This window comes from Benincasa hispida, unplaced genomic scaffold (assembly GCF_009727055.1).
Source record: "Benincasa hispida cultivar B227 unplaced genomic scaffold, ASM972705v1 Contig245, whole genome shotgun sequence".
Classification (NCBI taxonomy): Eukaryota; Viridiplantae; Streptophyta; class Magnoliopsida; order Cucurbitales; family Cucurbitaceae; genus Benincasa; species Benincasa hispida.
This window is the reverse complement of record NW_024064773.1, coordinates 1,277,679-1,298,036: the sequence shown is the minus strand read 5'-3', so window position 1 is coordinate 1,298,036 and position 20,358 is coordinate 1,277,679. Positions and strand designations below refer to the sequence as shown.

Sequence of the window (20,358 nt, the reverse complement as noted above, 5' to 3'; positions counted from 1 at the left end):
TTTTTGAAGTTATTGAGAAAATTAGTTTTAACAAATTTTCAAGAGAATGCTATTTATGAAAAGTGAACTGAAAATCCTTACCATACCTTAATTATTAAATTCACTTTGGGTTGGAATTTGAAGTTTATGTTCAATAAATATGGCAAGAAAATTACGGATATAATTGTGGGTTGAATTTTAATTTTTAAAAATAGGGATTAATAATGAATTAGTTCTTGAACCCCAGGTTAGTTAACAATCTATTTCCCAATTAAAAACAAAGGCTAAAGACGCATAAAAATGAATGTGAATATTTAAAATGTAACAGAAAAAGGGAAAGGGAGAGCAATATCAATTACTAAACAACGGCAATACGAATAAATGAAATAAATATTTCAATAGTTAGTATGTGGAATCAAAATAACAAGTTAAAAACGGAATCAAAATAACAAGTTAAAAACTGAGTCTACTTGGAAGGGAACAAGTTAATTGGTTGAAAAATTAGGAAATTTGATCTTCTCTTAATCTCTCTGATTTGACAAAAATTTATGAGGGTAAGAACAAATTTGATTGGTATAAAACATGAAATATAGGTCTCCATTATATTTTGGTATGTCAATTAATGGGTGAGCTGTGGAATTTGATGTCCCAAACGAAGCTGAATGCTAACATGAACAATGTTAGAGGCTGCCTTCAAGATCTCCATTTCTGCTTGTTTTGCTATTTCCATTGCATTTCTGGATACCAACAAGATTTTTGCAGTAAGAATAAAGAGTGACAATTTTAACAAATAAGTAGGTTTGTTTGATGTTTGTTAAATCACATATTTAGCCCTCGGAAGTTCGAGGTTGCACTCTAATTAGTTCTTAAAAATTCTTTATCAATCATGAATTCACTCGTTGCAAAATTATAAATTAAGTGACCTATTAAACATGTTTAAGGACCTAACACTTCTCAAAGTTCAAGACTCAACTTTCAAGGAATTTCTTCTTCTTGTTACCTACGTCTTGAACCTATGTCTTACAAAACGACTTTTATCATGTAGAGTTTGATTCTAAGACGGATGAATATTTATTGGGCTTAGTAGTTTTACCGAATTAGCAAGTTGGGAGGCATCGAAACCTCGATTTGGAGCAGAATCTTGCCTTGCAACAAGTGGGGTGTAATGCGTTCAACCAGCATGTTCTGAAAATAAACACACTCAGAGAATCAAAGCTGTCGTTTTAATCAATAAAAAGGCTAGAACACTTCAATGAAGGGGTTCATAAAACAAGCTTAATAACTCTAAAGAACAAATCAGAACTGTTGGAGGATGTTCACCTCAGGAAATTTCGACAGGATGATTTCAGAAACGATTGCTTCAATGTTCTTCTCAATCAGAGGGAAGTCTGTATTTTGATTCGAAGTTCCGGTTGAACCTGCTTGCTGGTCCGATAACTTGGGTGGAAAATGTGAAATGGAGGGATCTATAGAGGGGATTGATAATGAGGGCATGTAGCAAAATAACCAGAGATAAAAGGAGTCTGAAAACTCAGTTTAAGAAGAATTTTGGATGAATGCAGAAGGGAAATGAAGCAAGCAGTGTACCTATGTGTATAAAAACTTCGGATACTTCAGGATGAGATGTATGAATCTTTTGACGAACATTTTCACCAATACAATGGGCAGCACTAACACTCAAAAAAGGATCAACCTGCAAGCAAAAGAACAGTAAATAAAAGTAGACTGGAGTCTACCAATCAAATCTGGTAGTAAAATGTTCATAATTCAATCAGAGATCGAACCTCGATATGCACATCGAGATACAAAGAAGAGCCAGCTCTCCTTCCTCTTAGGCGATGGCAGCCCTAAAGACAGTTTTCTAACATTAGCACGATTATAGGCAGTTATTTTCAAAATGAACAAGACAAGCATGGCAATAGGGGACTTGTCAGACCAGGCCTTTTAACACCCAATACCATAATACTTTAACTACCCTCCCCTAAGAACCGGACACCCAAAAGTCAAAATATTATCTTTCATATCATCCTTAAAGTTTACACGTTAAGAGAACTTCTAATTACCTTGACACCCTCAACCTCCAGTATTGTTTGTTTGACAGGATTGATTTGATCTGCTGGGATTGCAGCATCCACTAATTCCAAGATGCTAAAATGCATTACATTACGAAGAAAATTAGAAATATAGAAATCAAACAAATCTTTTATGCTTGAGTGACTTGAAATATGAAACGTTAAAGGCTTCACCAACAAAAGAGACAATCCTAGAGGATATATTTTAATTGAGTAGAGTGTCATGCATTCGAAGTAGTTCAGGAAGACTTGTATTTTTGTTGTCTCATACATGTTGGTCGTTTTTATTGAAACTTAAAATGAAAAGTTTGGTCGTGTTTCAAAATTAGAACTCCCTTTAATGTTCTGTAACAAACAATCATTCTTAGATATCACATATCCGACATTCATACTCGGACTACCCAACAAAAAAATCCTTGGGTGCAGTTTTGAGGCAAAAGTGAAAAAATAAAATTTAATATTATACCTCTGGTATCCAGTTTCAAGTCCAGCCTTTAGAATCATGCCTGAGACAACAAGTCCTGCTAAGGGATCTAGAAACTTCACCCCAAGGATGGAACCTCCTGAAATTCCAAGAATGTTAATCCACAGATGGATTTAGGAGAATGGAGTTAAAAGTTAAAACTCTTCACTTCCACAAAAATCTAGAAATACCAGAGCAAAAATTGATAATTTAAAACCTCAAAGAGCTAGAAACCGAAAAAACCTTGTGAACATAACATGTGCTTCAAACTAGAAAACGGACATTCTTTGGTCTGATGCAGACAGCATTCTTTGGATTATTAAATTTGAACAGAAGTTTTCAGGAGAATTGTATGGATTCTAGGGTTCTCTGGGTTGGTATGGTTTGGTATGCTTCCTTTTGTAGTTCTTCCTTGAAAATTTTTTGAAATATATCACTCAATCTTCCCATTTGAACTATTGAAATCCTTAGAAAGGTTTTCTATGCTATATTCATGCTCACCCAATGGTTAGCTGTGGTTGTAAACATGATGATTGGTAATTATTCCTTCACACAAATTTTAAGAAGATGACTTGTTTTCACCGAACAACTTGAGAAACAGTGAAGAGCAATAAAGAAATGAAGTTATTTATTTATTTGTTACTAAGACTACAAGATACTGAAACCATATATACATCCATAATAGGAACGAATGTTAAGAACAAGAACCTAGTTCCTTACCTACACCAATGAGAGCAACTACAGATGATATCGCATCAGCACGGTGATGCCATGCATTTGCTTTCATAAGTCCACTTCCTTGTTTTTCCCCGGCTCGTTTCGTCATCCAGTAAAGCCTATTGAGAACAAGAGATTCAGAGGAAATAAAAGATCGGGAGAGAAAATGTGACATGAAAACCAAACAATATGTCGGGAAGAAATATGGCAGCATACAGCCATAGAGATGAGCATTTTAATATAGTTTAGAAGGCAAGGAATTAGCATAGCTTAAAGTTGGCTGATTTTCTGAATAGAGATGGACAGTAGAGAAATAATTTGCTATATGGAAAACTAATGGCTGAAAAAAATTTGACCCTAGAAGGTAAAGATGGGAAATAGCAGTCAACTAAGCAGCCTATTCGATTATTTTCCGGTTTTCTCAACTAGAATAGGGGAACAAGGTAATGTAAGTATTTTAATTCTCCCCTAGTTCTTAACACAAGGGGTGGCCACAAAGGAACATATTCAGTACCCTTCTTTGATACATATTGATATAATAGTCATATTCAAAGCTAGAATAGGATGATCCATGTCGATTCCATGATGATGTCCACCATGATTATGGCTATGGTTATGCAGACTCTCATGTCCAAAAGGCTGATTGACTATTTCAGGAGCTGCTGACAACAAGCCCTGCTTGCAGGATAACAGAGAAGGAAGGCCTAGTCAGTAAAGCCATGATATTAGAATCCAAAATGGTACTGGGTGAACTAAATTTCTCATCAAGTTACAATGCAAGATTCCTCAAACCTTAAAAATATTGGGATTGTGGAAGTATAATCACTAGGTCTAAAGAGTTAGAAGACATATCTATTACTTAAACCTCTGAAATCAATCAGAAGCAAATTCATAATCAAGCATACCAGTAAAAGTTCTGAAGCATGCCAAGCAATGCCACCAGCAGTTGCTAAAAGCATGGAAGAGATTCCAAGGGCTCCCAGAGTCTCAAATTTACCATGTCCTGAGAATATATCACAGAGAAAACATCATAAAATAGAAGTAAAAGGGACAGAAAGCTCTAAATTATCATTTCCAGACAAAGAATATCACTTTGATAAAGTTATCTTTGACAGGGAAAATACAGTAAATTTTTAAATTTGAACAAAAAAAGGCAATGCAGAATTGGATTATAACCATGCAGAACACCTAGCCCTTTTGGTAAATAGCATTACTGGACGGTCAGAAACTTTACTGTAATAACTACATGTTTTACAAATACAGCTTTTATCATGATTTCATGAAATCCAAGTTATCAAAGAGTCTACTCTACAGATACATATTTTATAAACCCAAGGATCAACTATTTCCATATGAAAATATAACAAGAGCATGAAAGATCTTAGATCTAAGGATAAGCAAAAGACTTTTTCATTATGCTTGGAGTGATCACTTTCCTCAATTCAAATTTAAAGTGCTTAGTCTCAGAAGTCCTAAAATTGAGATGAAACAAATCCAAAGAGAAGATGGGGGCAGTAAATGACTTGATAATATTAACATACGCTCATATTTTTCTCATAGGTTTGAAATTACAACCAAGGCTATAAAACCATTATGCAGAGAGTTCATTATATATGGAGAGAACAATGGAGTAGCATGTAGGTACAAATCAAGAGTGACCATATGGATGCTCCTTGTCTTTGGGAGCTTGCCCAGCTTTAAATGACCATAAAGCAATTCCACTAAGAACCTGAAATGTACATGTAAATAGTTATCAAACATATTTGGATCTTTTCAAACAAATATATATAGAAAACCAAAAACAGAAAAACAAACAAAAGGGTTGGAGCAGTAACGACGGCTTCAAGAACTCAACCAAAAAGAAAACTGAAGACAGCCAAAATTACCACATCAGAAACCGAATGAGCCGCATCAGCGATTATAGCTGTGCTTCCTGATAAATACCCTGTCACAGCCTTCCCTGCAGCCAATCCAATGTCAGCGCCGAGACCCAGCTTGAAAATATTCTCACCCTCTTGCCCAAATCGATGGTCATCATCATGGCGGTGGGAGTGACCCAAATGCCACCTTCTGCAGATTTTGCTCGTCGGATCATCATAAATTCCCAGTAATGTGGTTTGGGGATGAAGATTGAGAGATTGGATTGAGGGAATTGCATGAAATTCTTTGTGGGTTGGTGAGGAAAGCTTGGTATAGAAAGATTGAAGTACGGGATTGAGACGGTGGAATCTATATCCCATTTTTATGGAGTTCATGGTGGGGAAGTGGTGGATTTGGATGATCAGAAGCTTTGGGATTGTAAAATTTGATGTTTAATTTCCGAATTTGATGAGTGGAAGTTGAAGAAATGAAAGAAAGACTGTATGGAACAGAGCAGAAGCACCGATTCTGTACAGATCTGCGAGGAAAGGGAATCCGGTTCCTCTGTTCAGAACCTTCGTCTCTCCATCGATCATGCTTTTGTTTGTTTGTTCTTTTTTTTTCCCCTTAAATTATAAAATTATGATTAAAATATCATTTTATTTCCATACAACGGGTTGAATTTTAGTTTTTATATTTTCAATAAATATTAAATTTATCCTATAAAATTTTTATTATCCATGATTTTTCCAATGTAAATTATGAAAGCATATTCATATAATATTTTTTTTATGAAAATTATAATAATTATTTAATCAATAATTTTTTTAAAAAATAAATTTAAAATTTATTAAAAATATAGAGACTAAAATTGATATTTAAAAATATAGATAATAAAATTGATTAAATCCAAAGTACACGCTAAAATAGTCGAATAGCTAGATTTATACCTAAACTGTGGAATGTTTCAATTTGTTGAAAAATAATTCATTTATCTCTAAGAACTTTTATCTTCATTCCAAAAAAAATATTCTTTACATTGAATTGGTCCAAAAATATATGTATATATCATTTCTTGTTTTAAAAAATTGTTACAATTGAATATGAAAATTAACGTCTTAAAATTAAAAGTGTATGTGATATTATTTTTCAATTATTTTGAAGAAAAATACTGTGATGTATCCTAATTCACCTAATTATTCAATCACAATTTTCTATATGATAAACTATTCTTTTTTTAAATATATATATATATATATATCTTTTTATGTTCGGTGATTGAAATAAATTGCAAAAAAATTGGTGCATTTTAAGATATGCCTCAAATATGAATTATGACTCAATATGGAATATTAAAATCGGTGTTTGTAATTTGTTTCATCTTAAAAGACATCATTAAATCATTTTTTAGTACACAATTGTCACTTCAATTTACACTTAAATTTTCCCTTTCCTTTCTTTTGTTACTCATTAATTAATAATGGGTTAAATTGTAAGTTCATTTCTTCAATTTTCAAATTAAATTATTTAATAAGACTATAAACTTCTAATTGTATGTGTATAATAAATCTTGAAAGAAAGATATCATATTGGAAAAAATTGGTAAATATAAATATAGGTTTTTCTCCCTAATTTTTATTTATAAATATCATAGTCTACCTGTGATAGATTCCGACAGACAATAATAGACTACCATATATGTCTATCATGATCATGACACAGATAGACATACTAATCTATCGTTGTTTATAACAAAGACGGTGATATTTATTATTATTTATAAATATTTTAGTTCATATTATTCTAGTTATTGTTTTTAACCCAGCCAACATTTGAAGGTGATATTCAAACTTTTTGATATTTTAGTAAAAAGATAAATTAGGTTTCACGTTAAGAATTAGAAATTACTAAATAGCTGAAGCAAGCTAATGGAGAAGTCCCTGAAAGAACACTTTCAAGGAGAGGATAACACTAATAATAATTGATAAGAAAAATGAAATCCTTCCCCCCTACAAACCCCAAGCTCCTCGAACTAAATTTTACAAGTCAAAAGCCAAAGCCCCCCCATTAAAAAAGAAAAGAAAAGAAAAGAAAGAAGAAAGAAAGAAGGATGCTCCTGGTAACAGTCAGGTGTTGTGAATTTGTGTTATTTTCATTCTTGAGGGGGCCTTGAAAATATAAAAGAAACTTGCAAAATACAGAAGAACACCAATCTCAACCCATATTCCCAAAGAAGGAACTCTTTTTCAATGCCTTTTAAACCCATTTTAACAGCCAAAACCAAGCATTTCTGAGCTCCTTCTTTATGAGTGGAAAACCCCTTCTTACTCGAACAACAATTCACAGTTTCAATATTGTCTATCACGCCATCTTCTATTGTTGTTTCCATGTCTGTTTTGCTCTCTATATCCATAAGGACTCCTTTGTCTCTGCTGCTGCTGGTCAACAGGCCCATAGCTTCTTCCAGAGTTGATTCTGGGCTCTATGAAGCTTTTATCAGGCCTATTGTATTCTTGAGTTCTTACTGGACTGTTTTCAGGACTCCAAGATTCAAATTCATTTCTCCCCCATGAAGGGCCTCCCCTTACCGCCGCCATGGATCCTCCAACAAATTTACTGTCATTATTTTGGTTAGCTCCAGAGTTGTAATGAGAAGATGTTTGAGAACCAATATCCTGCTGCCTTGGTCTCCAAGAACCTAAACTAGGGGCTGATTTCTCAGCGGGTGGTAAAGAGATATTTACACGAGTTTGATGCAGATGCGGATGCTCCGATCGAAATGGTTGTAATTGTGGCTGTTGCCTTTGCTGCTGAATTGGAGGCATTTGTGTTGGGGTTGGGGAAGGAGGTGATTGGAATGAGATTGGTATTCTCTCTGGTGTGTTTGATGTAAATGAGACAGGTTTTACAATATTCCGACCTTCAATCCTCGCTGAAGAGGCAGCTGCTGTTATATGGTTAATTAGGGGTTGATTGGTGATTGGGAAACTCCTTGATGCCAGGGCTATTTCTGAGTTCGGTAATTGAACGTTTGGAGAGTTGATGCCCTGTTGGTGAGAGTGAACTACGTGATGGGATTGGCATCCGTTGATCATAGTTTGTGGAAGTGAAAATTGAGAAACTGATGCAGGAATTTGGTGGGACACTGGTGGCATAGCTCCGTGTTGTTGGTTCGGTGTAACGATACGCGACACTGCAATGCTTGAAGTATCAACTGGTGGGGAAGAGAGTGCAACTCGGCTTTCTGCAACGGAATCTCGCTGTGAAAAAGGATTCCTCAAGACTGCTGGTTTCCATCCACTCTGTAAGTTTAAGGGGAAAAAACCATCATTAGCAAAGATTATATTTTCAAATAATTTTCAGTTAGCTTGCATTCTCAATGTTCAACTGAATAAAATTTGTTCCAAAAACTTGCATTCAAGGCAAGCATTAAGGTTCAATGGAGGGAGGGAAGAAGCTCAGAAAGCAGAATCCCTGTCAAGAGCTGTGATGCTATGGAGTGGGAAACTCAGAAATAAGAATCTTCTAATAAGTTTGATCAAGCGATACCCAATTTATTGAAAATAAGAGGTTAAGGAAGACCCAGCAATCATTGATGTGACTCAGCAACCACATATACGAAGGGTGAGGTTGAAGTTGAAATTAATATTGGGCCAGAAACAAATAAACAAACAAAAAGAGGTGCTATTTGCTCCCCCAAGTTTGACTTGATGAAACGGACAATAATCTGATTAAGCACAAAATATAAGCAACATTCTTGCATGTACGTTTGCAACAGCAGCAAAATGAGCCTAAGTCACGCACCGTTCCAGCATTACTTGAAGGAGTTGGAGATGGAAGAGAGACTTCAACTTTTTCCACCGTCTTTCCCATCCTGTTAGCACCGCCCAAATTACTAGCCCCACCTGCTTTAATCATATCCAACAGTTTTACAGTTTCCTCTGTAGGCAAATTACCAGCTTGGCTAGATGTAAGAGCATAAACTAATTCTGGATTTTTCAAAAGTACGGCAAGCAATTCAAGATCTGGCTCAGCTGCATTTGGCTTGACATCTTGAGATGAGATCACCTCTGATGGAACAGCAGCATCCACCACATGGTTACGAACCTCAGCTTCTGAACTTTCATTGTCAGGCAATTGCTCAGTCAGAATTTCAGGAGTCAAAGAGTCATCATAGTCCATTTCTACGTCCCATGGCTCCTTGGGATTTGATGGTATGTCAAGGATGGTCTGGTAGAAAGTCTCCTTTTCTCTAGAGTTCCTATTTTTTTGGAATCCAGCTTCTTTACTATTCTCACCACCACCTACTCTCCAGAGATCATTGAGTTTCATTTCTGCATATATAGAAATAAAATGAGGCTATCTGTGAATTTATAAGCAAAACAGATAGACGTTAATTATGAACTTACACAGAATGAGGAGAATGTTGTTAAACGTTATACATACAGAATGAAGAATGCAGATCGAACTATTATCGCACATAACTGGTGAATTGAAATAACCCTTCGAAGTACAATTGAATCTGTTTTTAACTTCTTTTACTAAACAGAAAAAACTGTGGTTCATTTCATTTGATGGTTTGTTAATGGACAGAATGTTCTTCGCATGCACACGTTCAGAAGAGCAGACAAAACAGCCGTTACTCAGATTTATTATTCTCAATATACTGCCATTGAAGCTCAACTGCAGTCAACATAATATTGTTGTGTAGACGTTAAGGCCACTTCACATATTTTCCTGTATTGAGTTCCAGTTTTTGCCAAAGTAAAACTCTATTTTGCAATTCTCTTGCTTATTTCACTGCTCTGTTCATTCAGTATGGTACTACATTGAATTGGTCACACAATTAGAAACCTCAGCTCCAAAATAAGACAGTTCAAACTTAAGTACAAGGTATGTTTCAATCACGCTAAATTTTCAAAATTAAGGCAGGAAACTAGCTTATTATACATAAACCATTGTACTAACAAAATGTGATTGATTTTTTCTTCTTGTTGTCTTCCTTGTTACAAGGGAGGGCTTGATTTCTTTTTTTTTGTGTTGTTGTCTTCCTTTTTTACGGGGGAGGGGTTGAGATTAATCAGCTGGTTGTTGAAGATGCCATAGCCAAGATCTAGGGATACCGTTAAGACTTTCCATTACTGAGTGTAACAAAATTATACTCCTCCACATTAGCAGATTTGGCTTATAACAATACCTTCCATCCATGCACACATCAAACCACACCCCCTGACTATTACAGACAAGTGAACCATGTACCTGATGACCGTAAACAATTTGGACAGCTAGGAGAAAAACTCAAAGACAACCACTCCTGCATAAAATGAGATCCTGAGTTGCTCGACAAAAGTAATGTACGTGTACTTTTTTTTTTTGTTACACTACGATCAATAGAATAAAGCAGTATTTTTTTTCCTATTTTGCTTCTAAACGAATCACATCTGCATCACTTTTGGGGTCCTTGAAATAAGAAAATAAAAGTTGTAGACTCTCAAAAATAAATAAATTAAAATTTCCATCACAGAAGAAACTTGATACAACTTCCTGCAGATAATGCGAATGTTCTCAAACACCAAATAACGAAGATATGTCCAAAATGCTACATTAACTTCTGTATTGAACCACTAACAGAAACAGTTCTACAGAAACCAATGCCACCAGCTTAGAAAATATAAATAGAGGGAGAAACGTCAGTATAGAAATGACTCCAGTTAACGTTCCGGTTTACTGTTTAAGGATTTCAACCACCGTAGCTTTTTTATTTCCTTGGTCGTTTACGAGGTTGGAAATCTGGTCTGCCCATTTGCAAGGAAATGTGCAAGGATGCCGAGTGAGGGTCCAGTGTAGTGAAAAAGACCCTTCTATAATTTCAGTGAGGGAAAGAAAAAGGAAAGCAAAATGAAAATATTCATGCATTAGAATTAGTTTTGCAGTTCTTTTATACCATTAGCTTGCAGCTGTCATCTAAATCTGATGGAATGAAGTGGATGTCACATGTCTCATGTTCCATTCATACGTGTTTTAAATGCGGATACCCACACTGGACGGTTTATTAGATGCAAATTTTGTTGATTCAACGAGAAATTCAAAACAGATTGACGGTAAAAAGAAATGTCCGCAGTACGTGCATCAAAGAATTTAATTATAATGTACAAAAATCGTTCATAATACAAAATCTATTTCTTCCCTTTTTTTTTTCTTATGGAAAACTGTGAAGTTCGTTAACTGAGTGTACTAGTATAATCTAAGGGTGGTGGGGAAGGCCTATTCTCTTTCAGTGAGATCAAGTATAAATATTCTCTAGAAACTTATTTGGATATATTTAAAACATGACATTTCAAGAATTGTTTTCTAACCATATCCTTATCTAAAAATAATATGCCATCATGTTCCATATCATACTTGTGTTGATGGACACAGAGATGACACCAGCACTAGTTCGCCAAAATCCTATTAATTGAAACAAGAATAATGATCCATTTGTTCATTAGAATTTAAAATTTAACATTTTATGCAACACTATAGCGATATAAAAATAATGATAATACTCAACTATCACATACGAAATTTATTTTTTATAAGCATCCTGACTAATATTTATTAAAATACGAATATTTTTTATTTAAAAAAACTACTAAAGATCTAAATAAACTAATAAAAAATGACAAGATAGGTGCCTCCACCAAAGAAACGTTGGAAAATGTCTTGGAAAAGAATGAAATAGCTTCAAAACAAATTTTCAGATAAACAAAGATTGCACAGAAACTAATTCGGGGAGGGTAATTTCTCCACAAGGGTCTAGACTTTGGCAGAATATCTCCATCTATAATCAATCATATGAACCTAAAAAGTTGGAGCCCCAGCATTGGCTTCATACATAACCAACTCGTTTGTAAATCTAATCTACAAGGGAACACCAAGACAACCGCACAACGTAGAGTCTTCGTTGATATCCAGGCACTAAGATACACTTTTTTTCTCTCTTTCACGAGAAGCCACACACACTCTTAAAATAAGACCCATAATTTGCTCGAGAGTTAGTGTAGTTGGAAATAGCTAATTTATCCTTAAGTGAGGAACGGAGACTAACTTTTATGAATGACAGGACTTTTCTGCTTGGGTAGCATCTTCTATTTTGAACAATATTTGTATTTACAATGTCATCATTGTTAAGAAATGTCTCCTGACCATGATCTTGGACCAATTTCCTCTCTTCGCAAATACCCTTCCTCTGTAGCCAACTGTACAACATCATACTTCCCGACTGTATAAAGGGAGGTATAACGGGGTTGGAAAGATAGGTTCCAAGAAGAATGTCCTTGTGATGTTTTCCATTAAAGTCCAATGTGATGTTCGGTGGAAAAAGATTATTGTGAAAAAGTTCGGACATCATTTCAAAAGGTGGGTTCCAATATGGTTTTGAATGGTGTCTACTACAGTAGCCCATAAAACTCTTATTTCCCAAAGTTTGATTCTTTTCCTCAACTTCATGAACTCTCAGTTGGTGCAGGAGTTGGTGCATCTTTCGGAAGATCCCTGGATCAACGATGGTCTTTTTTATCTTTTACTCCTTGTCATTTACATATACGATCACTCGTTATGTGACAAAATTGAAATGTTTAAAAATATATATATATTGTTGCCAACATACCCAGATTGTGTCCCGTTTACTGGAAAACGTCAACATTTATTTATCGAGTGGATATAATTGCTTCTATCTAAGTGGCATCTCCAAGTTTTTAACCCATTCAACCATGGTCCATGTCTATGCTATCGTTTTAAAATTAAATATATACTATTAAAGGAAGCATAGTGTTGAAGAAAATGAACCTGGTGGCATCCGCCATTGGATCTGGACCCTTTTACATTTCTCTCCAAGCGAATCCTTGAATTCTGTTTCAATCTTTGAACGAAGTGGGGTTTCAACCTTATTACTGAACTTTGGAAAGAGCGCCACAGCTTTTTTCTGGTCTTCAAAATTGGGAAGAAGAGAGACTTTAGATGCTGGAGGCAAGGCAGCGGAAACTAAATGTAATGGTTTATTTACATTCGCAGACTTCACATTCGGACGTCCATTAGATGAACCGGTCTTCCCATACTTGCTCTGCATGAATTGTGCTCGCATTTTTGCTTTTTGAATATCATCAGTAGACATTGGCCGACCTTGACTGGCAGGAGAAGTTCTTGGAACCTGCGAATTTCTGCCAGCAATTTTCTGGTCCGGCTGTTCTACCATCTGAACTTTTCTGCGTTCTCTGAATCCTATTAACCAGCTAAGGAAATTAACTTTAAACTCTCCAGTTACCAAAACGGATTGATCAATGCAAAAATGTTATTAGTTAGTTGAAGTTTTAATTATTTATGTCAAAAATAATTCAATAATGTCCATACTGCAACAAAGAAAATTCTATACCCAGAATTACTTTGAAACAATCAAACAGCGACAGCGTAAATAAGAAAATTCAAGCACAACATGATAAAATGAAAGTCACATGATTTTGTATTGAACTAATGACAGAGTATAATGAATAAAACCCCCAAAACATGTCTACCAGAAACCAATCATTGACTCACAAGAGGTAAACATTATGTCCTCCATGCGTATACAAATCCATGACCCAGAAGTGGGTTGATTCCAAAGTGGAAATGAATTGAACAAAAAGTTTGAGATTGGAGAACTGGAAGAATTTCAATATTTCAAAAAAAGGATTGCCTGGCTTTGGCTAATCCAGTACTTCCTAGTTTCCCAACTAGTCAACTCATGAATGTCCTTTTTTCGTATCCCAAGGACGATAGTGTTAAACTTTAAAAGAAAGTCAAGAGACCATATTCGGGACGAAGAAAAAGATAAAAATATTAGCAGTCTAGTTAGTTGGGGAGTGGGTGGTTTCTCTTCTTTGGGTCATTTTATAAGAAACATTCAAAAAGTCTATTCAAACAGTCCACAAAGTTGGGGAATGGTATATTTACCCTTGGAAAAAAGTGATCTTCAAATTGGAACTAGAAGAAAAGAGTTAACATATATATACATACATATGTATATATATATATGGCCTGCAAAATCGTTTGTAATAAATACATCCAAACAACCCTTTTATTTTTCTGTTCTTTCATTTGAACCCTTTTTTTTAACAATTTCAGGTACTCTGGGCCTTTGGTGAAGAGGGTGAAAGCCATATTTAACAGTTATTGTGTGGTCAAAGGTTCTGGGAAAGACAGAATTAGTGGGCAACACTATCCGGCTTGGTGATTGGAGAGTTGGGATGGGAAGAGGACTTTAAGTTGGATAAAGGTTCATTCTGTTCTCTTACTAAATGTTTATTTAATTATACTCCTTTCGTTATCAATCTAAGTGGAGTGCTTTTTGATGAGTTTTGGTCGTGTAAGGGCTCTACTAATTCAAATTGGTTTAGTTTGTTGCGGCCTGTGGGGATGATCCCCTTTGTATCCATAGTTTGATTTAAAATTTCTGAGTTTGTTTCTTCTTTCAAATAACTGTATTTGACTTTACATTCATGCGAAGAATATTTCATTTTCAACCGGTCGTTGAACCTGTTATCAATCAAAATGGAAAGGTTCAACATTAGCAAGGAAAAACACACTTCAACTATACTCAGATTGGCCAATGTAATTCATAAAAGAAAAAAATAATAAATAAATAAACAAAAAGAAGGAACTAATATTAAAAAGTCACACAGCCTGTTCCAAGGATACTGGATGAAGATAAGCCTAGTACATTCTTCCGATTCAAATCATCTGAAGAGGCCGGCAAAAGTTTCAATGCTTGATGAGATTCTGGTTTCCTAAAGGAGAAAATAGAATCGGTAGCCAGCAGAAAACAATAACTTTGGAGGATTTAAAGGCTATTTAATCAAATTCATACCTCATGTTATCTACATTTACGTTTGAAGTGACAAAATTTTCCTGTACAGCAGAAAAAGTTGTTGAGATTCCAAAACATTATAAAAGTTCTAAGACAATAAAATCTAGCTCGCCCAAATAAGTAACTTACAGGCATGTCAATATTCGATTTCCATGATTCATCAGACATGATGTCTCCAATACTGCAAAGAATACGACTACACGATGAGATAAATGCTACTAATATCCACGAACATATAGATAAGTTAAAGATATGTACTTGCCTCTGTTTCAGAATCATATCTGTATGTGAATTGGTCAAAAGTTTCACGCCATTGGGTTTCTTTAATGCTTGGGATCTTGCCAACAATTTGCTCCATCTTGACAATAAAAACCTTGCCCTGTTTGATATGTCTGATCTTCAAGTCAGAAAATGAGACTCAAAAATTTCACGGGAGCATAATAGATATATACAAACAGATTTTCCATGGACAAACAGGAATTCCAAAGCTCACAGATTCGGAAATTTTCCATATCAAGCAAAATTGTCAGTTCATTAACAACCAAAAAAAGAATTGCAATAAAGCAACAAATATTTCCAAGGGAACTCCCCTATCTCCTACAATAAAAAGTAAAAAGGCTACAAACTCAATACATGAGCAAATGGCCACACAAAGTAATTTAAGATGTAAGTGAGCAATTAAGGAAAAGATATATGCCTTGATGAGAAATAGGCAATAAACGTGCACATGAAGGTGCCAATTGGAGCTTTTGAAGTATGATCATATCTACTTGTAGTTCAAAAAATGATACTGCCCAACAAATAACAGAGGAGATGCACAAAAGAAACACAAGACAACAAAATCGTAATGAGAAATAGGCAATTAACGTGCACATGAAGGTGCCAATTGAAGCGTTTGAAGTATGATCATATCTACTTGTAGTTCAAAAAATGATACTGCCCAACAAATAACAGAGGAGATGCACAAAAGAAACACAAGACAACAAAATCGTAATGAGAAATAGGCAATTAACGTGCACATGAAGGTGCCAATTGAAGCGTTTGAAGTATGATCATATCTACTTGTAGTTCAAAAAATGATACTGCCCAACAAATAACAGAGGAGATGCACAAAAGAAACACCAGACAACAAAATCGTACCTGAAGTTCTGTAAAATCGCAAGTAATTAACACTTTGAAGTATCGGTGAAATATGTACAGGAAGAGCCTTGTGTAAAGGCAAATGACAAAAAACCTGCAAATAATAATAAAAATCAATTCTTTGTCATGCAGAGCTTCTTTATTTAAATACAAAATTCCCTTAATGTCTTCATGGTCAATGGGCTGGAAGCTACAAGCTACTTTCTAATCCAAGGGGAAGAGAATTTAAATGAAGGAGCCGAGAACCAAGATCCATCTAAAAGTATTTACAAGTAACAATTCTTCAACTTGGGAAAGCAAAAATTGTTGAAACTTGAATAATGATGTTACTTATGAATAAACAAGCCACGTTAAGGTGATGTACAATTCAAAAGTTAGCTATACATAATAATACAAAAGCTAAATGAAGATGACAAACGCAAGTCAGCCAAAAACTATGATTTGTCCATCAAATGGCTAAAATGCAGCTACATGTTAGACAAAATTCTGTCCAAACAGGAGATGTACAAATAAGCTCCACTTACCTCAAGGATTACATGAAGGAGACTTGTTTGTTCTTCAGCAGCAGCTTGACTTAACCAAGTTGCTAAAATAATAGCACCACCTTTAGTCAAAAACCTAACACAATCCAAACAGATAGCAGGATGAAGAAACTGGATATCAAAACACGAAGTGAAAAATAAAACGAACAAACAAAAAACAGATGCCCAATCAAATTAGTAATTTGAATAATACCAACATAGTACTGAAGAATTTTGTATCTGCAAGATCCACTCCATCAATTTAACCTGACCAGAAAATGTTTCTTCTTTCTGCATCATACTGAATATAGTTTGAACAAAATCTTTATCTACACCATCTATTCCAGATAGTTCACTATCCTGTGTTGAACAGGATGGTCCATTATCAACATTACTGGGATCAATCGTGTTTAAGGGAACTGGTGCATCAAAATTTAACGGAACTGGAGCTTCAGAGTTCAATGGTATTGGTACATCAGAGTTCAAAGGAAACACTGCATCAGAGTTCAAGGGAACTGCATCAATTGGCATACTGGGGTCATTGTTTGTTGCAACCCCTCCAACTTCAAGTTGTTTGCAAGAATTAGATTGGATGGCTTTTTCCCGTGACACGCGAACTAGTTTCCTCACCCTTGAACGTTGGCTATTAAAAAAATCACGGACCTAACAACCAGCAAACACAGAATATGTATATATATATATATACATAATACATTCAATGAACATCTTTAGATATAATAGAGAAGGATGGTCATATTTCATTTTTAAGTCTCCCGTTGGAGCTCTCTAATATTTCTTCTCTTTCTGTAACTATGGTTTGTTACTTTATTTTTTATTGGCCAATTAATGAAATTTCTATAATCTTTGGCTCTTTTGGGTTGAATCACCTGCTGTAGTTTTCTCTCCTTCTTAATTAAAGTTGTCTCTTATTAAAAAGAAAAGGAAACCATGTAAACTCAAACAAAACAAAACTATCGGACTAAATTATTGGCAATTTAAAAACAAGAAGCATATCAAACCTGTGTAACTTTGACACCAAATAAGGCACTGATTTCTCGGGATTCTTTCTTACTAAGTGCATCTTTAATAGAAAAAACAGTTTGCATATACTTTACAGCCTTCGGGTTGAGAAGGTCTCGAGGTCTTTTTCCTGAAAGTGGAAAACTTGACTCTTATTATGTGAGTGAGTAAAAAAAGACATCCTTGCAAAGTGAACAACAGTTCAGCGTCAGGACTTACCAATTGTAATTGACAAAGCCCCGGCAGCCTGCATTTAGACAACAAATACAACAACAACAAAAAAGGCATGAAAGTCAGTAATCAAATAGAATTATTATGCACCTAAAAGATGACCATGAAACCTATGTTTTAAGTTTTAAAGAATCGTAACCATGTCAAATTGCATTGTGGGAGATGTAAAAGATAAATTGAGACAATGGGCCAAGGTTTTTTTAATAAGAAACTAAACATTCAGAAAATTAATAAAGTAGAACAACTCAGAGGCCAGTGGTCGACGGAACCTTCACCAAAAGCAACTATTAATAGAACAACTTCCAATCTAGGTCAACCAAAAAAGGATGATTTTCCAAAAAATATAAATTTGTATAGAACACTCCAAAGAGGCCGCAAAAACTATCAAAAGAATTCCCATTGTCTTCAAGGACACTTTCATAACCAAAGAGGCCAAAAAAAAAACTTTAATGGCACACTTCCAAAGGAAATTTAGCTTCTTCTTTCAACCACCAACAGGAAAGCACTTCAAAAATCCCACCTTTCATACAAAATACAGCGACACATGATACTCAGAAAACATTTCAAATAAATTCAATACATAGCGTCTTCCACAGTGAACTAGTAGACTAATATTGCAACCAACTTGCCAACAAGACCTCCCATCCATCATTCCACTAGATATTGTTAACATCATCTGATAACAGTTAAGTTAAGAAACCAATAACACAGAAACTATAGACACGCATGCCATTACTGGCAACAGCGAACGAGGACAATTTTGCATACCCCATAAAGAAAGAAAGCACAATGATAATGAACAACAGAGCAATAAGACCTTAAGTTGAAATCCAAATTCTTCTCGCCATCACCTTCTATACGATAGCACGAAAAGAACAAAACAAACAAAAACTATGATTATGCAAAGAAAACTGTACAAGAGTTCATAACCATTATCCCTAAAATGGAAACCCATTTAGACTTGGATTTGAAGATCGAATTTGAAGGGTAAATTGAATATAAAGAAAAAAACGCACCATCTCTTGAGAAAGCGGGTTGACGCCAGTGAGTTTGCACTGCGTGACGACAATTGTCTGGAGCTGATCGACCTGGGAGCGAAAGAGATCCTTTTGGGAGTCCAAAAACCTGTGGAACGAGTCGACCGAAGTCCCAATCTCCAAATTGGAGAAATCATCCTTCAAAACCTCCATTGCCGACCAGAAATCTCGAATTTCTGAATCGAAATTGAACAAAAAATAAGCATTAAAACCTGAAAGCGAAGGATAAATTAGGGCCTGAAACGAGGTAAAAAGGCATTTGATAAATAAGAGAGCTTAACGAAAGAGAAGAAGGGTTTGAGAGAGAGAAAGAGGATTGCGTATATAACTACTCTACTAACGGAGCAGCAAATTACACCCCAATTCCCCCACACGTGGGAACAAATCACACGCTTTGTAATTTTTTTCGCGCGTTTTTTTTTTTGTTTTGTTTAATAGTCTAGGTTTTTTTTTTTTTTTTTTGAAAATTTGTTTTTTTTCCTAATTTTCATTTGACTTTTAGGTTTCAAAATGATACCTTAGGATCTATTTGGTTGCAACTTAGATTCTCTTTTATGTTTTCAAATTCACTTAATTGAACGAATATACATTTGGTTGGCAGTTTGAATTTTGATTTCAAAAACTGTTTTTGAATTTTATGACCTAAACAGTGAAAATTTTGAAAATAATTTTTTATATTTTCTGTATATCCAGATTTTGAATTCAAAATTTAAAATACAAAGTTATATTAAAAAGTCAAAGCAAGCATAGCTCAATTAGCATCGTACTAAAAACTAAGAGGTACGTGGTTTGAATCTTCCTACCCCATATATATATTAAAAATGATTAGAACAATAACAAATACAGTATTTCATGTTATAAATTCAATTATTTTTGTTAACTTAAAATATATCATATATTATATGTATATATAATATTACAAAATAATAATTATATAAAAATTTCAACATAAAACAAGTTCATAAATTAGTTAGCAATAGTTTATATTTCACCTAGTATTTAGTGAGTAACTAAATATATTTTCAAATACATTTTAAAAAATAGATATTTAAATTGAAATTTAGAATCATCATTCAGAGGGGTCTGCACTGAGCTCTTAGCTAGAGTTGCCAAGGAGAGGAAGCTGTCGATAAAGACTTTGTTGCCTTCCCTTTTTGGGTGGCCAAATTTCATTGTAATCCTCTAATTAGGTCATTATATATGGCCAGCTTAATCTTGAAGCATTCCTCTACCACCACCTGAAGGAAATCGGAATCGGGATTTCCATGAGCAGTGGAAGCAAGACTATTCCAAATTACAATCATGAATCAACAATACATTTACAGTTGACTTGAACACAAACGGTTATGCAAATATATCGAGAAATTACAGCATGAGTATCAAATGTACAGAGGGAAAAACTGTATTAACAAAGGCAGAAGCGTCTCTACGCTCC

At 34.8% G+C, this 20,358-nt stretch overlaps 2 protein-coding genes across 2 annotated transcripts; both read right to left on the bottom strand.

Moving 5' to 3' along the window:
• Positions 1–338: 338 nt before the first annotated feature.
• On the bottom strand, positions 339–5,712 carry LOC120069124 (metal tolerance protein 2). The gene is made up of 12 exons (XM_039020810.1): positions 5,118–5,712; positions 4,891–4,960; positions 4,137–4,234; positions 3,746–3,906; positions 3,235–3,350; positions 2,518–2,614; positions 2,043–2,127; positions 1,764–1,826; positions 1,567–1,672; positions 1,300–1,445; positions 1,073–1,164; positions 339–716 (listed from the first exon to the last, which is right to left on the bottom strand). The coding sequence occupies exons 1-12, from the start codon at positions 5,484–5,486 to the stop codon at positions 599–601; spliced, it is 1,521 nt and encodes a 506-aa protein (XP_038876738.1). The 5' UTR covers positions 5,487–5,712; the 3' UTR covers positions 339–598.
• A 1,305-nt stretch (positions 5,713–7,017) lies between these two features.
• On the bottom strand, positions 7,018–19,227 carry LOC120069143 (homeobox protein LUMINIDEPENDENS). Its single transcript, XM_039020826.1, has 13 exons — positions 18,903–19,227; positions 17,875–17,902; positions 17,655–17,785; positions 16,850–17,298; positions 16,639–16,732; positions 16,115–16,208; positions 15,237–15,366; positions 15,104–15,155; positions 14,975–15,015; positions 14,806–14,894; positions 12,922–13,353; positions 8,896–9,425; positions 7,018–8,393 (listed from the first exon to the last, which is right to left on the bottom strand). Exons 1-13 carry the CDS (start codon positions 19,074–19,076, stop codon positions 7,440–7,442), a joined length of 3,198 nt encoding a protein of 1,065 aa, XP_038876754.1. The 5' UTR covers positions 19,077–19,227; the 3' UTR covers positions 7,018–7,439.
• Between the last annotated feature and the right edge of the window lie 1,131 nt (positions 19,228–20,358).

Excerpts from the sequence above, each read along its gene's own strand:
- LOC120069124 (XM_039020810.1), bottom strand. The coding sequence starts at position 5,486 with ATGAACTCCATAAAAATGGGATATAGATTCCACCGTCTCAATCCCGTA. Across the intron at positions 2,128-2,517 it reads CTTGAAACTGGATACCAGAG|CATCTTGGAATTAGTGGATG; the intron begins GTATAATATTAA and ends AATGCATTTTAG. Across the intron at positions 1,827-2,042 it reads TGGAGGTTGAGGGTGTCAAG|GGCTGCCATCGCCTAAGAGG; the intron begins GTAATTAGAAGT and ends AACTGTCTTTAG.
- LOC120069143 (XM_039020826.1), bottom strand. The coding sequence starts at position 19,076 with ATGGAGGTTTTGAAGGATGATTTCTCCAATTTGGAGATTGGGACTTCG. Across the intron at positions 17,299-17,654 it reads TTGGTGTCAAAGTTACACAG|GTCCGTGATTTTTTTAATAG; the intron begins GTTTGATATGCT and ends GCTGGTTGTTAG. Across the intron at positions 16,733-16,849 it reads AATTCTTCAGTACTATGTTG|GTTTTTGACTAAAGGTGGTG; the intron begins GTATTATTCAAA and ends GGATTGTGTTAG.